General features: G+C 60.3%; 2 protein-coding genes across 2 annotated transcripts in view; one reads left to right on the forward strand and one right to left on the reverse strand.

Annotated features, from left to right (window-relative positions):
* The first annotated feature begins 965 nt into the window (after positions 1-965).
* ZBTB17 (zinc finger and BTB domain containing 17) lies at positions 966-11,978 on the forward strand. The gene is made up of 15 exons (XM_056865461.1): positions 966-1,070; positions 1,401-1,607; positions 2,355-2,540; positions 3,483-3,653; positions 4,334-4,450; positions 5,243-5,502; positions 6,392-6,534; positions 7,669-7,969; positions 8,049-8,136; positions 8,224-8,340; positions 8,656-8,776; positions 9,654-9,784; positions 9,954-10,172; positions 10,675-10,764; positions 11,692-11,978. Exons 1-15 carry the CDS (start codon positions 1,064-1,066, stop codon positions 11,976-11,978), a joined length of 2,445 nt encoding a protein of 814 aa, XP_056721439.1. The 5' UTR covers positions 966-1,063.
* Positions 11,979-15,168: 3,190 nt separating this feature from the next.
* SPEN (spen family transcriptional repressor) overlaps positions 15,169-16,072 on the reverse strand; it is a 61,417-nt gene continuing 60,513 nt past the window's right edge. The window contains exons 14-15 of the mRNA XM_056864939.1: positions 15,704-15,862; positions 15,169-15,338 (exon numbers count right to left, since the gene is read on the reverse strand). Coding sequence (XP_056720917.1) covers positions 15,207-15,338; positions 15,704-15,862 — 291 coding nt within the window. The 3' untranslated portion in view covers positions 15,169-15,206. The remainder of the gene's footprint in view (positions 15,339-15,703; positions 15,863-16,072) is intronic.

The raw sequence follows: 16,072 nt of genomic DNA on the forward strand, positions 1-16,072 counted from the left end.
GTTGGGTGTGACTCTCGGCTGAGCTCAGAGGTCCCTCTGTCCTCCTCTGCGTGGCTGGGCGGGGGGTGGGGGGTGGGGGTGGTGGTGGGGGGGGGGTTCAGCTGCTGCTGCTGCTGCTGTTGGGGACGTCGAGGCAGGGCACGCTCCCTTCACTGGCAAAGGGAAAGGCCGGGGCGGAAGCTGCTGTGGTGGTGGGGAGAGGGGCCCGAGCCCAGGGGCCTCTCTCGCCTGGCTCGCGCGCCCCTCCCGGCTCTTGTGCGGCGGGCAACATCCTCCATCGCTCACGGGCTGGGGAAGTGCCGGAGACTGGGGGCAGAGTCTGGGGAGCAGGGCCGTCTTGACAGCATTATGGCCCCCCGGGCCAGCCCGCGTGCTGGGGGGGGGGCCCTACGGCAGCCACGCCCTCGCCTGCCCTCCAGCGCAGCCGTTTTCTCCGGGGGAGCGGGTCTTTGTAGCCTGGAGGCCAGGCCCCCTGGCACAGGAGGCGTGGGGCTGGCGGGGCTGGCGGGGCTGGGCCGTCAATTCCGCCCCCGCCAGGCCCCGCCAGGCCCCGCCAGGCCCCGCGCGGCGTGTTCGAGGCCCCCCCTTTGGCCTCTTCTGATCTGCGAGTTTTGTGTTAATGCGGAATAAAGGGGCAGTTAATGGCGGGGGGGGCGGGGGGATCCGCGCCTGCTGCCCGGGCCTAGCCCGCCGCGACCCCTGCCAGGACCCCTCCTCGCCCGGCTGCCCCCGAGGGGCGGGGCGGGGCGGGGGCGCTTCTGCCTCTCCTGTCATGGCGGCCAGGCAGCGCCGTGGCGCGCATGCGCCCCGTGCCCCCCGCCGGCCGAGGCGCGAGGCCGCCGAGGGAGGGAGGGAGGGAGGGAGGGAGGGAGAGCGGCGGCGGCGGGGAGTCCTCCAGGGGCGCATGCGCAAGGCGGCGAGCGACGCGCCGCTGGGAAGAGGGCGGCGACTACGGCGACGCCGCTTCCGCCCGGCCCCAAGATGGCGGCGCCCTTTGTCTGTTCCGTGTCACTCTGAGCGTTGCTGCTGCTGCTGCTCGTCGGGATTATGTGACGCGCGCGGGATGGCAGGTGGGGGAGAAGCGGCGAGGCGGGGAAGGCGGGCCGGGGAGGGGGCGGGGAAGGCGGGCCGGGGGAGCCGCCTCCGTTCCTGCCCCGTGAAGGGGGGCTGAAGCGGCGCCGGGCAGCGCCGCGGGGGCGGGAGGGGCACCTGTCAGGGCCGGGGCAGCGCCCCCCACCCCACCCCCGTGCTCCGGCTGGCGGGTGGTGCGCTCGTCCGAGGCCGGCCGGCCGGGCCCCCCCCCCGGTGTGGGGGTGGGTGTGGGGGGCGCGGCGGGCCGGTCTGACGGCGCCGCCTGCGGGGCCCCCCGTCCCCTCCCCCCCTCCCCCGGGCCCGCGCAGCCATGCACTTCCCGCAGCACAGCAAGGCGGTCCTGGAGCAGCTGAACCAGCAGCGGCAGCTGGGCCTCCTCTGCGACTGCACCTTCGTGGTGGACGGCATCGACTTCAAGGCCCACAAGGCGGTGCTGGCGGCCTGCAGCCACTACTTCCGCATGCTCTTCGTGGACCAGAAGGACGTCGTGCACCTGGACATCAGCAACGCCGCAGGTGGGAGGCAGAGGCTGGCGAGCCCCCCCCCCCCCGCCAGCCAGCCCGGGGGGGTGGGGGTGGGTGGGGAGAGAAGCCTTCTAGGTCAGCCACAGTCGGCATCAGGTGCTGGAGGCGGCCAAGAGCAGCGGGCCCTTGCCTTTGGGCCGAGCTCGCGGACTCCTTGCCTGGGCTGTGCTGTGTGTGTGTGCGCGCGTGCAGTTTGGACTGCTCCTGATTCGGCCACTGTTGGAAACGCCAACGCTGAGCCCAGGCTCTGGGCTGGGTCTGAAGCCTGCTGGTGCCGCCCCGACCGATGCTAAGCGGGCCCGAGGAGGCTCCGTGTCAGGAGGGGAGCCTGCCTGAGGCCGTGGCTGGAGGTCATCCCCGAACAGGTGTTGCATGCCTCTGTAAGGTTGTGTGTGTGTGTGGGGGGGTGTGTGTGTGCTTCGGTTTGAGTGTCGGACGAGGGTCTGACAGAGTCAGGTCTGAATCATCACTTGGCCAAGGAAGCTCACTGGGCAACCCTGGGACAGGCACACCCTCTCAGACAAGCCTACCTCATAGGGTTGGTGTGATGGTAGATGGAAGGACAGCAGACTGCTGAAAGCCATGTTGGGTCCCCGTCGGGAAGGAAGGTGGGGTAGGTAGGAGTGAAGACAAGAGAAACAAACCTTGCAGGGCCTTTGGCCTGGCCCGGCAGGCTGATGGACACGCTCTCTCAAAGCGCTGCTCCCTCCTGCAATCCCCCCCCCCTTCGGCCTGCAGGTCTGGAGCAAGTGCTGGAGTTCATGTACACCGCCAAGCTGAGCCTGAGCGCCGAAAACGTGGACGACGTCCTGGCCGTGGCCAGCTTCCTCCAGATGCAGGAGATCATCAGCGCCTGCAACACCCTGAGGGCTCTTTCGGGGCCAGCAGAAACCAGCCCAGGCCAGGACGGCCCCCCGGCGGCTGGTACGGTGCTTCCCGACCCCCAGGTTCTTTCTGTTCCTTGCTTCTATCCTTGCAGAGAATTTGGTGCTTGTAAAGCATTTTCCTGTCCCTTTGGCTCATCAGCTTCCAAGCAAAATCTCGGGGATTGAGCAGGGTTCCAATGCTTGGGCTGGTCACCCCCAAGCTGCCCATGTGCCGTGGGAAATAAATGGAACTGGTTAGGGCTCCACAGAGGAAGCTTTAGATGGGTAGCTGTTCTGACTTTCCCCCCTTCCAGTTGGCTTCTGCTCAGGGTGAGTGGTTCTCCTGAGCCTCGGCATCAGGTGTGATTTGATCACTGAATCACTTCCCCTGCAGAGAGCAACTGGATTTCCCTACTTCCAGCCACAGAAGCTGCCTGTTGTGACTCTGCATGAGTCACTGCAAACTGTACAGAGATGCCTCACGCAGCCCCTTCTGCTGTCACGGTAAATTCTTTCTCCTCCAGCAACACTTTAGGTGTAAGAATGAGGCATGCCTCCGATATTGACTCAGAGAGCAAAAGTGTGTGATGCCAGAGGAGGCACGGTGGCTTCTGCAGCAGAGGCAGCCCTGGAGCTGGGGTTTGGTCCCTTCAGCAGAGTGAGTTCAAATCCCTGGTTACGCTTTGTGTTGTGCAGACAGGAGGAGCTCTGGTTTCAGCCGCAGACAGGGAGCGGCCTCCCCCTTTTTGCTGATCTCCAGTGGCCCCTTCCCCCCGATCATTTGCCAGTTTTTGGAACACTTGGAAGTGTTTAAAGTCCTGCCCGGCTATTTGTTATCCCAGCAGCCCAGCAGGGTAAAGTTCTGTGGTGCCCGTCTTACACGTAGAGAAGTGGGCCGGAAGAGGCAGCTGCCATGGCCTTTTCCCACCTGCTGTCCAGCGGGGAGAAGCCAAGAGGCCAGAGTGCGTCATCGTTACTTCCGCTCCCTTTTCTTTCCCAGGGCAGGAGAAAGCTGCCGGTGAGGATGCAGCAGTGGGGGGCACCCTCCGCGAGACAAAGGAGGCCCCGTCCGGAGGGCTCACGAAGGATGAGGCTGCGGATCTTGCCGAGGAGACAAAGGAGAGGGGGGTGGCCGAAGCACAGGCCAGCCCCCAAGCTGCAGAGGGCTCTGGTGAGTACAGGGCAGGGCCCCCTGAGGAGGCGTGGGAGCAGAACTCTCCCCCCACATTTGGGGGCTTGCAAGGCAGTCATGTTCTGTGCCAGCCCCCAAGGCTTGGGGCTCTGGAGTGGGCCTAGGTCAGCCGTGATTTCACCCGCATGCCAGTCCCTGTTAAGGCCAAATAGACTAGCAGGGCAATCCTAAGGAGAGTTGCGCCTTTCTAAGTCCATTCGTGTCCGTGGACTTCGAGGGGTGTTGCTCTGCTGAGGATTGGGCTTCAAACCCCTTTGGAGATAGGGGAGCGAAGTGCCGGAAGGATGCCTGCTCCAAGCATCTTTCTTGTCTGGGGGGGGGGCAGCCAGGCCCACACTGAGAGGCCCTCCCGCTGTTATAAGAGAGGACTCTCTTCTCCTCCTCCTCTCCCCCCCGCCCCATCAGCGCCTGCAACACCCTGAGGGCTCTTTCGGGGCCGGCGGAAACCAACCCAGGCCAGGAGCCCTCCCCCCTCCCGGCCCATCGCAAGGGCTTCTGTTCCACCACCTTGATGCCAGGGTTTGCACCCCCAGGCCAAGCCTGCAGTAGCTGGCTGCATTTCTCCCCTGTCCTGTGGATGGAGGCCCTGGGCGCAGCGCCCTGTTCCTTGCCTGTAGCACCTCCTGGCTCTGTGATTGCTCCCCTCTTTCCTGCTGCAGGCGAGGTGGTGGGAGACGACTCCTTGGGCACGCCCGAGAAGCCATTGCCAGACTGTCCGCCCCTTGCAGAAAGCAGCCCCGCTTCAAAGCTCCCGTCCTCTGGAGCCACCGAGGCAGGTGAGCACTTGGGGCGGGGGATGTGAGCTGCAGCTCCCTCCTTCCTGTGACACCTTCTGACTGTGGGGCTTGCTGAGGGGGCCTTCTTCCCTCAGCTGCACCTCTTGCTTTCCCGTCCCATTCCTCCTGTGCTGAGACGTGCAACTCCCCCCTCCCCCCCGAGGAAGGAGAGCTCTTCTGGAGCCCCTCCTATCTGGAGACAGTTTATCTCAAACGCAGTTTGGCCCCTGGGGGGCGGGGGGCTGTGTCTGGGTGGGGGTGTGTGGGGCAGTTTTTCAGTGCTGGCCGTCGTGGTCGGCGCATCCTCCTAGTTCAAGCTTTTCTCCTTCAGAATGAGAGGTTGAGGCCTGGGCTCCTTTTGTGTCGGGCTTCTGGCCCCCACCCCTTCCAGGGTGGCTGTGCCAGTCTCTTTGGAGAGCTTGATGGGGGGGTTCCCCAGAGGAAAGCTCAGGAGATATTTCCTTGTGGATGCTTTCTGGGTGTGTATGTCGTGGGGAGGGGGGTTGACCTCAGTGTGGATCCCACCAAGTGGGGGAAATTCTGAGCATCGTCCAGTCCATGCCAGGGAGAACCAGGCTGGTCTCTCCGAAAGAGCTGTTTAGTCTCTGAAGGAAACGTGGGGGGGGGGGGGTTGGGGCATGGGCAGCGAGGCAGCAGGGGGCTGGCATGGGCCCAGGCTCCTCGCCGCTTGGAGGGCCCCCTGCTGCGCTTCCTGGGTCTCTCTGCCCCTCTGCTGGCAGCCTAGCTCAGCCCTGCCCTTACCTGCCTCGCTTGCTTTCCCCGACCCCCCAGTGCTGAAGCTTCCAGCCGAGATGGAGGTGGAGCTGGAAGAGCGAGACGTCGATCCCCCCTTGGAGGTAGAAGCCACCCCCCAGGCCCCTGAGCCAAAAGGGGCCCAGCTGGCTAATGGCAGCCCCCTTGAGGAGAATGAGTCCGGAGACACCGACTCGGGGCAGGAGAACTCCGCTGGCGAAATGCGTCTGCTGCGCTCCGGGACGTACAGTGAGCGGACAGAGTCCAAAGCCTACGGGTCCGTCACACACAAATGTGAGGTGAGTCAAGCAGGAGGGGGGGACGCTCCCCCCATTCTCTCCATGGAAGAAGCTGTCCCAGGAAGCTCCTGCCTGGTCAAGTGTGTTGTGTGGGCCAGCTCTCCTGCTGGAGAAAGGGTACCCCCCCGGCACTTGGCAGAAGAGACAGTCACACCAGGGACTGCCTCACAGTCCCTGGTCTATTGAATTAATGTATCAGCTGGCTCTCGAGAGATCCACTCCAGGTGGCGTGCACATCAAAGCAACCCTGAAATCATAAAAACGGCAGCCAAAACGATCCCTGTTAAAAGCCAGCTATAAAAACAGTCCCACTGAAAGCACGGAGCAGCCCAGCGCAAACCCAGCCTTTGGACCTCAAACCGTAAAACAAGTGAAGAACAAACGTGCTGGCTAAAAGCCTGGGTCAAATGACGTGTTTTGGCCGGGGGCACCGACAGCAGAGTAGAGAAAGACCCAGGTGGGCCTTGGCGAGCAGGGCATTCCAACGACAAGGTGCCACCACTGAAAAGCCCCATGTCTGGTCACGCCTGCCTCATCTTAGGAACGGAGGGAACATTTCAATCCAGCTCACCCCTCCCCCCCGGCTTCCTTTCGGGCTTATGTTTGATTCTGGGGTGTGGTGGGGGAGGGGAGGGCCAGCAGTTGCCCATCCGGGGCTGCTGAAATCTCCGGCTGGTCTTGGTCAGCCAGAGGGCTGGGAACGTGACGCATGGGCCGCCTACCAGCCAAGGTGGATAGCCGGCAGTGGGGTGAGGGTCTGGCACAGGTGCCGGTGCCCCCCCTGGGGGGTCTGGCTGGCGCTGGAGCAGCCTTCTGCGTGGGCTGTCCTTGGGAGGAAGGGGGCGAGGCGGCTCCCCCAAGCCCCCCCTCACCCGGCCTCTTTCCGCAGGACTGCGGGAAGGAGTTCACTCACACAGGCAACTTCAAGCGCCACATCCGCATTCACACGGGGGAGAAGCCCTTTTCCTGCCGGGAGTGCACCAAGGCCTTTTCCGACCCAGCAGCCTGCAAAGCCCATGAAAAGACACACAGGTGTGTGTGTGTGGGGGGGGGCAGCAGGCGGGAGAGTGGGCTGGGCTGGGGTCTGAGGAGGGGGGGCATCAGGCGAGGCTCCCCCTGAGGCCAGCGGAGCTGCTCTGCTGTGCTGTGATGGGAGAGTTTGAGAGGGAGGGAGGTGACCCCCCCCGACCCAGGAGGTGTGTTTTTTTCAAGGCCGGGAGGTTCCATTTCTAGTCTGGCCTAAGAGCTGATTGTGTTGGGAGTCGGCCCCAGAGAAAGGGAAATCCTCTGGCTGGAAGAGCTCTGCTGTGCAGATTGTGGTCAAGTTTTGAGCCAGGCCCCGGCCCCACGCTGAGATTCCAGGAGCTGCAACAGCCGACTCCGCACAGTTGATGGATGCCGTCCCTCACCGCTCATTGGGGCTCAAAAGTTGGTGTCCAGGGCTGTTATCCGTTACGCGAAGCATTTGGACACCTGCTTGAGACGGCTCACAAGATAAAATGGGACAATATAATCAAACATGAGATAATTAAAGCGAGCAAACCGATACCCCCTCCCGGCAGTTCAGCAACATAAGCGATCTTCCTAACAGGCCTTTGGGCTCAGTGCAGAGAGATCAACCCCCTTAGCTTACAGTTTGGGCAACAGGACATGTCTCAGCCAGGTGCCTAAAACAGTCCGGTAGGCTCCAGGTGAGCTTCCCAGGGAGGGCATTCCACAGGCAAGGTGCCGCCACTGACAAAGCCCTGTTGGTGATCACCCCCCCTCACTTCTGCAGGTGGGGGCGCAGAGGGCAGGGCTGGCAGGGAAGTCTTCTGTTGGTGGTGGCCCATCGGGTAGGGTAGCAGGGGCCCTCCAAACCCTGTATGGCTCTTTTCAGGGAAAGGTGAGAGTTTCGAGGCACTGGAAGTGGCGTTCTCCATTGTCATGCAGTCCCCCCCCCCAAATTGTGGGGTGCCTCGGGCCCTGCTAACAGCCAGCTCCTTAGCTTGTTTTTTTATGGCTGGGAATGTGGGTTCTTCAGATTGATCTCAGTTAATGGCCATCACAACATCCTGTGGCGGAGAGTTCCGCAGGGAGACTCTGTGGCCCTTGAGGGAGTGCTTTGCGCTTGCCCATCCTGCTGTGCCCGTATTCAGCGCAGCCCCCCGCCCTCCTTCCTTCCAGCCCCCTGAAGCCCTACAGCTGTGAGGAGTGTGGCAAGAGCTACCGCCTGATCAGCCTCCTGAACCTGCACAAGAAGCGGCACACGGGCGAGGCCAAGTACCGCTGCGAGGACTGCGGCAAGCTCTTCACCACCTCGGGCAACCTGAAGCGCCACCAGCTGGTGCATAGTGGGGAGAAGCCCTACCAGTGCGACTACTGCGGGCGCTCCTTCTCAGACCCCACCTCCAAGATGCGCCACCTGGAGACGCACGACACTGATAAGGAGCACAAGTGCCCCCACTGCGAGAAGAAGTTCAACCAGGTGAGGCTGGGCTGGGCTGGGGGGCACGGCGGCAGGGGTGGCCTCGCGCTCATGGCCCGTCTCTCGCCTCTGCTGGCAGGTGGGGAACCTCAAGGCCCACTTGAAGATCCACATTGCAGATGGGCCACTGAAATGCAGGGAGTGCGGGAAGCAGTTCACCACCTCAGGTACGGGCGGCGCGGAGCCTGTGGGGCAGGCTGACTCGGGGCAGGGGGTTCTTGGTGGGCATCTCCACAGCGGCTCGTTTCCCACAGGCAACCTGAAGCGGCACTTGCGCATCCACAGTGGGGAGAAGCCCTACGTCTGTGTGCATTGCCAGCGCCAGTTTGCTGACCCTGGAGCATTGCAGCGCCACGTGCGCATCCACACAGGTGAGCTGCTGCAGGAGGAGGAGGGGGTCGCATGAGGCTGGAGGGCCCTCCTCCCAGAGGTCACAGGGCGGAGGACAGCCCGGGAGCCCCATCCTGCAGCCCTGGAGGTCCCCCCTGCTGAGGGCCAGCCCCAGCGGCATAAGCCCTGGTGCTGAGGGAGGTGGGCCCGGGGTCCAGCTTGAACAAAGGCACCCGGTGCAGGATGGGTTGGGGGACTGGCCTGTCAAGGCAAGTCAGGCCGTGCATGCTTTGCGAGCCAACCTGGCTCCCTGAGCCCGTTTGCTCCAGCCACGCTCTGCTCCTCTCTCTTGCCAGGCGAGAAGCCATGCCAGTGTCTGATCTGCGGCAAGGCCTTCACCCAGGCCAGCTCGCTGATTGCTCACGTGCGCCAACACACGGGGGAGAAGCCCTACGTCTGCGAGCGCTGCGGCAAGAGGTGAGACCCCCACTTGCCCTGCCCCTCCCTGCCTGCCTGGCCAGGGAGGTCCGATTCGGGGCCCGCCTGCCTGCAGAAGGATCTGACTGCAAGAGTCATCTGCCTTTGCCTGCCTCAGCCTTCGCCAGCCGGCTTCCGGCCAGGCTTCAGCCACTGGCTTTCAGGCAGATCTGTGCAGGTGGCACTGGCTCACGGGTGGCTCTCTGCCCCCCCTTGAGTCACAAATTGCTTCTCCCCCCACCCCCAGGGAGGGGGTAGTGGTGATCGCTTTACCAGGCACCCGGAAATGGCAGTTGGTTCAGCTGTGAGCCAGTCTGCGAGCTGACCTCTGCGGCGGTGCCCCCCCTGCTTCCCACCCCCCTGTTGAGGGAGAAGACCCGGCTTTGGCAGCTGCAGCCCCTCCCTCCTTCCCTCCGGCTTTTTTCTTCCGGAGAGCTTTCTAGAGCACTGGTGCTGCTGCATCTGTTGGCTGCATTTCTCACCTCTGGAGCCCCCCCCCCCAACCTTATGTTCAGAACCGACACAGAAGGCGGGCAGGGAGAGGAGCACAGAGCTGTTTCCCAGCTCTGCCATCAAACCCTGAATGCCTAAGTCTGATGACTGCCTGTTACCAATTGGGGGAGGGCCAGTTGGGGGTCTTCAGGTGGAGCAAGCCTGTCACCTTCCAGTCTTAGTGGTCTGGTGTCTTTGAGCAGAAGTGAGGGCCAAAAATATTCCCAAGGGAGGCCGGCTGCTCTTCTTTATGAACCAGGACCCAAGAAGTGCTTTCTCCCCCTCCCCTCTCCTCCGAGCTGCTGCCGCCAAGCCAGGCTTTCTGTGGGGGGGGGGGGGGCGTGGCAGGCCCCTTGATGCTCTGCCCACACTCTCCTTTGCCTAGGTTTGTGCAGTCCAGCCAGCTCGCCAACCACATTCGCCACCATGACAACATCCGGCCCCATAAGTGCAGTGTTTGCAACAAGGCCTTCGTCAATGTGGGGGACCTCTCCAAGCACATCATCATCCACACAGGTGAGGCCGGGGGGGGGGGCACCACAGCTCTCGGGCCAGCTGGGAAAGGGGAGGAGGGGCCGCAGAAATGTGGGGAGGACCCCTTTGAGCTGCTTCCTCCTCGACAAGAATCTACCGGCCCTGTGTGTGCCGGAGCTAAGGCCACCTTGGGCCCTTGGTTCTGGCACAGGGGAGAAGCCGTTCCTCTGCGACAAGTGTGGCCGCGGATTCAACCGCGTGGATAACCTCCGCTCCCACGTGAAGACCGTCCACCAGGGCAAGGCTGGGATGAAGCTCCTGGAAGGCGAGGAAGGGGAGGAGGAGCTCAACATTGTGACGGTGTCCTCTGATGAGATGGTGACGCTGGCCACGGAAGCCCTGGCGGCCACGGCAGTCACGCAGCTCACAGGTGCGTCTCGGGGCCGGGGCCTTGGCCCACCCTTGCTCGGCTCTGGGTGGAGGATGGAGGGCGGCTCGCCTTCTCTCCTGGCCTGCTTGGGTCCCCCAAAGATCTCCCGTTCTCTGGCAACGTGAATGGCTGAGCTCAGATTGCGTCCAACGATGCCACCTGCATCTATCTCTGGCCCAGCTTTGGCTGAGGAAGTGGGGAGGGGGCAGCCAGTGAGGCGGCTGTGGCCGCAAGGGGGAGTGGGGCCAGATTGAAAGAGAAAAACGCACACGCGCTTGTCCTCTCTGCCTTTTATAACACGTCCATTTTCTCTGCAAAGGACTCTTCCGAAAGTGGTGGCTCAGGCTTTGCCCACAGCTGCAGGATTGAGACGGCTGTTGCGTCCCTGCCTGTGTGCGCATGCGCGGGGCCCCCCAGACATTGCACCCCAGGGGCTGTGGGCAGGAGTGCCTCCTTTGGTCCCCAGACACTCCTTGTGACGTTGTAATGGCTTCCTTCCCAGTGGTCCCGGTGGCAGCTCCGGTCACAGCAGATGAGACGGAAGCACTGAAGGCCGAGATCACAAAGGCGGTGAAGCAGGTGCAAGAAGCAGGTGAGTCCCCAACCCTGGCCTGCGGGGGAGGGGTGGCTGCTGAGCAGCTGGGGGCTTTGGCCATCAAGGCCACCGGGTAAGATGCTCTCTGGGGCACTCCACCCCTCCCCTGCAAAGCGGGCCGGGTATGGAAAGGTCTTCCGTGTGGCTATGGGAGGGCAGCATCCCCAGAAGAGCTCATGTCAGACACTCTTTGAGTAGAGACAGCCCCCACCCCCGGAAAACCCTGCGGTGGCCGTTGTAGCAGAGGGCAAAGGAGGGGCTTCATTTCAGGGGGGATGGGCAGGCGAGGACTCTTCTTTCCGGTTCCTCTTGCCCCGCCCCCATGGAAGCCTTGACTGCCTCCAAATCACCCGCCCTTCAGCCAGTGGGGAGGAGCCCTGTCACCTTCGCATCTGTTGCCCTTTGAAAGCCAACCGGTTCAGTGGGCCTGTCCTAGGCCTGTGGCAGAAGTTCCACCGGTGAGGTCTGCATCATATGGGAGTACCGTCTTGGGACTGGTTCAGCGGGTACCCTGGGGAGATGGAGGGAAAGGTCCGGCTGCCTCGTGTGGAATTGTGCCCCCCCCCCGTACTGTTTCGTTGTTCGTCAGGTGTGCGTGTGTGGGGAGGCGGTGGTTGCAGTCACTTCTGTAATCAGCTATTATCCTGGTCACTTTCCCAATTCTCATTAGTTTAGAACTAAAATAGCACAGGGCCTCATACGGCTTGGGGAGGGGGGGCAGCTTCTGATGTGTTGCAACTGAAAGCTTTCAATCAGCAGGACTGGGGGGCCTGTTGCCACCACACTGCTTTCTTGGAGTCGGTCCTCACCACAGAGCAGGCTAGAGCTTGTCTAGGGTTCAAAGTCCCTTATGCGTGCAATCCTCCTCCCCCCCACCCCTTGTGCTAAGAGGGTGGCAGCTTCCTGACGTGTCCTCTCTTCTAGACCCAAACACCCAGATTCTCTATGCCTGCGACTCCTGTGGGGAGAAGTTCTTAGACGCCAACAGCTTGGCTCAGCACGTGCGGATCCACACAGCACAAGCCTTGGTTATGTTCCAGGCAGATGCGGACTTTTACCAGCCGTACGGAGCCCCCACGGCGTGGCAATCCGAGCAGGCCCTCCCCTCCAGCGAGCTCCTCTTCCAGGCACGAGACGGGCACGAGGCCCCACAGCCCTCTGTCACAGACGCCCCACAGCCGGGGGGGGGAGCGCCCGATTCTGCAGAGTGAAACGGCGGCTGGTTGGGTGGGTGGGTGGTGCTACAGGACTCAGTTACCTTCATGTTTGGGGCTGCAGCTGGGACTGCCGGGGGGGTCCTAAAGGGCTGCCCCTCCCTGTCGTAGCACAGCAGCACAGGAGGGAGGGGCTACTTAAAGAAGACAAAGCTATATCGTACTACTGTAAACAAAGTTATTTCTGTATGGGAGAGAATCTACATCTGTGTTAATATTTAGATGAAATAAATGCCATTATTTTCTAATGCTTGTTTGAAAACCAAAGACTCGGCTTGTGTCACCGGTCACGTTTCAGAGGGCTGAGTGAAGCATCGTTGCCCTCTTCCCTTGCTGAAGTTCACTGGGGGGGGGGCACAGATCTTAGCCAGAGTTCCCCCTATGCCTCCGCAGGACACAGGTGCCTCATGCCCCAGGACAAGCGGCTCGGCTTAGAGAGCGAGAGGTGGGATGAATGGCCAAAAAGGCGAGGCTGATGTGACCCGCTGTGAGGCTGCTGGCCTTTCCGCACCAGGGGACGCCCACAGCGAGGCCAGCACAAGGCTCACAAGGGGCGATAGGTAGGGGGCGGGGGGGGGAGCATGAGAAATAACATACACCCCAGTAGATTTCCTGCTGTGACTAGAGCCAGCTCTCCAGAGTCTGCTGGGTTCTGCTGCACCTCTCTTCTCCTTTAGAAGGGACTGGGCAACGCTTGGGTCAACCTCTGCTGCTTTGCTCCGGACCCATTTATATGTCAAGCAACGCCCCCCCACCATTGCTGCCTCTAAAATATCAGAAAGGGCTGACATGTTATTTCACACAATCCTGAGCCCTCCCTTTTGGGAAACCAGCCTGCCTCAGGGCCACCGTCTGTTCCAGGGGCTTCTAAGAACGTCAGGAGAGCCCTGCTGGAGCCCATCTCTGGCCCGGCCTCCTGTCTCACACAGCGCTGCGAGTCCACAAGGCCTCCTCTGCGTTGCCTCCTGGGCACAGGGACTCTGAGGTTAGCTGCTTCTGGATGTGGAGGTTCTGTTTAGCCACCATGGCGAGTAGCCACTGATGGACTTCTCCAGGATGTGACTAGTGCCCTTTGAATGCCACCCCTGATTGTGGCCAACATGACATCCTCAGGCAGCGGAGCCCACATTTTAATCACCCATTGAGTAAAGGAGAACTACTTTTATTCTGCATCTAGGGCCCATGATTGGGTGCCCCCAAGTTCTAGTATTATAAGAAAGGGAGAAAAAAAATCTACCCACTCTTTGTAAACCTCTTATTGCGTCCTTTCTCCCAGTTAGCCGCCTTCTTTCTAAATAGCAGAGTGCCAGACTCACAAGACACACGCCCCAACCCATAATCCTCTTGGTTGTCCTCTGTTTTTTTCCATTCCATGAGGTCGATACCCAAAGGCCTGACAATAGGGGTGATTTTCAACCCCTTTCATTCCCAGCATGGAGTCTGCCCATTTTGCTGCCGCCACTCTGAGCCTGTTTCCATTCCGCTTCCCACTACGACCCCAAGTTCTCTTTCCCTCTCATTCTTGGCCAGTTCAGACAGCAACAGCCCACATTTTAAGTGAGTGTTTTTTCCGTTCTAGTATAACATCACTTTGCCCTTGCCTATTTTGAACGTCATTTGCCACTTTGTTGCCCACTCACCCATTTGGAGATGCCCTCTGCAGTATTTCACATGCCAGCTTGGCCACTACAATGCTCCCTCTGCCCCAATTTCAGCTCTTTTATGGACTCAGCGCACCAGTCCCAATTACCAATCCTGGTGAGACCACGATGCAGTGAAAGAACTGTCCATTGATTCCTACTCTTTGCTTGCTGTTATTTAACCCGTTTTTAATCCATAGGAGGACCCCTGCACTTACCCCATGAGTGCTAAGTCACTCATGAAGTTTGGTGAGGGACCCTGTCAAAGCCTTTTAGGAGTCCAAGCAGACGGGTGTCCATTCACAACTTCATCTAGCACCTTCCTTTTCTGCTGCATTGATGTGCCCCCCCCCCCCAGCAGTCCTGCACCTGGCAATGGGCAGCAAGCTCAGAGCCTGGCACTGGGAGCCAAATGCTCAACATGGACCCATCTTTCGGGCAACCCCTTCCGGTCAAATGGCAGCCCTCTCAAGTGCAAACGATTAAGACTGTGAACAGGTTCTTGGAAGTGTTCAAGCTGTGGCATCTCCCCAGGCACGACAGCCGGCTGGTCATGCGCAGCCACCCTCTGGCCACACAGCAGCACACCCCACCGCAGGGCTGTTTTGTATTTTTTTTAATAAAGTTGGTAATCCAATGGACACACAAAACAAAACTGCGCTGAGAAAAACAGTTCCATAAATTAATTGTTAGGGGAGGTGGAGGGAAACAAGAAGGAAAGGAGAGGGGGATAAAGAGTCTGCACAAGTGTATAACACTTCCACATGTGACCGGGGGGGATGTCTAAATGAAGCGCACTTACAAATGAGTGACACGTACGAAGTCCGAGTATGAAAATAAGATTTTTTTTCTCTGAAAACACATTTTTGGCACAGATTAAAAAAAAAGTATGTTGTGGGGATCAGATTTCTTTTTAAAGTCGGTATTATATATATATATATTTATATATATATATATATATATTATATATATATTTATACATACACGCTCACGCCCCCCCCAAGAGTCCTGCACATCCCACAAGGAAAGGCAACTGCTCTCCCTTTCATGTTTTGCTTCGTTTCACTGTAAACTGTACATCCCAGATGGAGGGAGAAGCGAGTGCCGCATGGCGGAGAGGGGAGGCCTGCCGGAGGGACCACGGGAGATGCTCCTTGACCCGCGGAAAGGAGCAAACCGCCCTGGCTCCCAAGCTTCCAAGTCCGTGTGTGTATCAAGAGACATCCATTCAGAACGCCACAACATGTCTTCAACTGTGCAAAGGTCCAAAGTCACTAATTTAGTGCAAAGGCAGTTCTGGTTCCTTTTTTTAAAATTTGTTTTGTAAATAAAAAAAAATAGTCTTCCTTTAATTTCCCCCCAAAAGGAGGCACCTAAACCAAGCGCAGCCTGCCTCAAAGAGTGCCTCCGACGTCCATCTTCGCTAAAGCCACATGTAAACATACCCCAGTGGCGGGGCCACGAGCCCAGCGCCACCGTCTGCTCGAGCCCCATGGAGACCGGAGGTGGCCGCTCGGCTGTCCGTCCCTCCGCTGCCTCTCTGCTCTCGTGCCTTGGAGAGACAAGTCCACAACCGGTCAGCAGCTCAGACTGATGCGATGACAATCATGAGGTGAGGCGAGATGTTGGAGATACTGGCCAGGAGGTCTGGGGCCAGGCGAGACAGGTGGCTCTCGGAGAACTCGCAGGGTGGGAATATCTGCAGGACGTACGCTGGCTGGAAAACAGAACCGGAGAGGCAACACTCAGCTGAGCAGCAGGCAGCCGAGACACCGGCCCCGAAGCCACCAATGCAGCACCCAATGCTGCCTTGCGGCCTGCTCCCCCTCCCCAGCAACACAGCCCCCTCGAAGCAAGAAGGCTCATGAGCGATAATTCAAAGCCAAACAAAGGGGGCAGGATGGCCCTGCTTCTCTGACCCACCCTGGCCACGGAGAGGGACTGCTCAGCTCACTGCTCGAGTCCGGCTGGGTCCCTCTGGTGTCCAGACACGGCACTCTCTGAGTGCACAGAAGCAGCCCGAGAGTTGCCAAAGGCCCTTGGGCCGACAAGGACAGCAGGCTCCGCCCCCCCTCGCCATACCTGGTTGGAGCCAGGATTGGGAACGTTGATGATGCCGGCGGCTTGCTTGGCCTGCAGGTAGCTGATGAAGGCAGCCTTCAGCGACTCGGTCTGACTGACCACATCCTCTTGGTCTCGTCCGCAGGGCAGGGCCAGCAGCAGGCAATAATCGCTCTCCACCTGGAAGACAACAGCTCGATTACTGCCTTACACCTTGGGAGAGGGCTCAGCCGCTTCTGTGGGTTCAAAATGCTGCAGCAAGGCTGCCGGCTGGCACCGACCGCAGCGAGCGGACGCGTCCTGCCAGGGCTGAAAGGGGAAGAGCTGGCACGATCAATGGCGCCCAGGAACGAAGGGGCAGGCCCTGGAGCTCTTCCCAGTGCTGCGCAG

Source organism: Euleptes europaea, chromosome 19, assembly GCF_029931775.1.
Source record: "Euleptes europaea isolate rEulEur1 chromosome 19, rEulEur1.hap1, whole genome shotgun sequence".
NCBI classification, from domain to species: Eukaryota; Metazoa; Chordata; class Lepidosauria; order Squamata; family Sphaerodactylidae; genus Euleptes; species Euleptes europaea.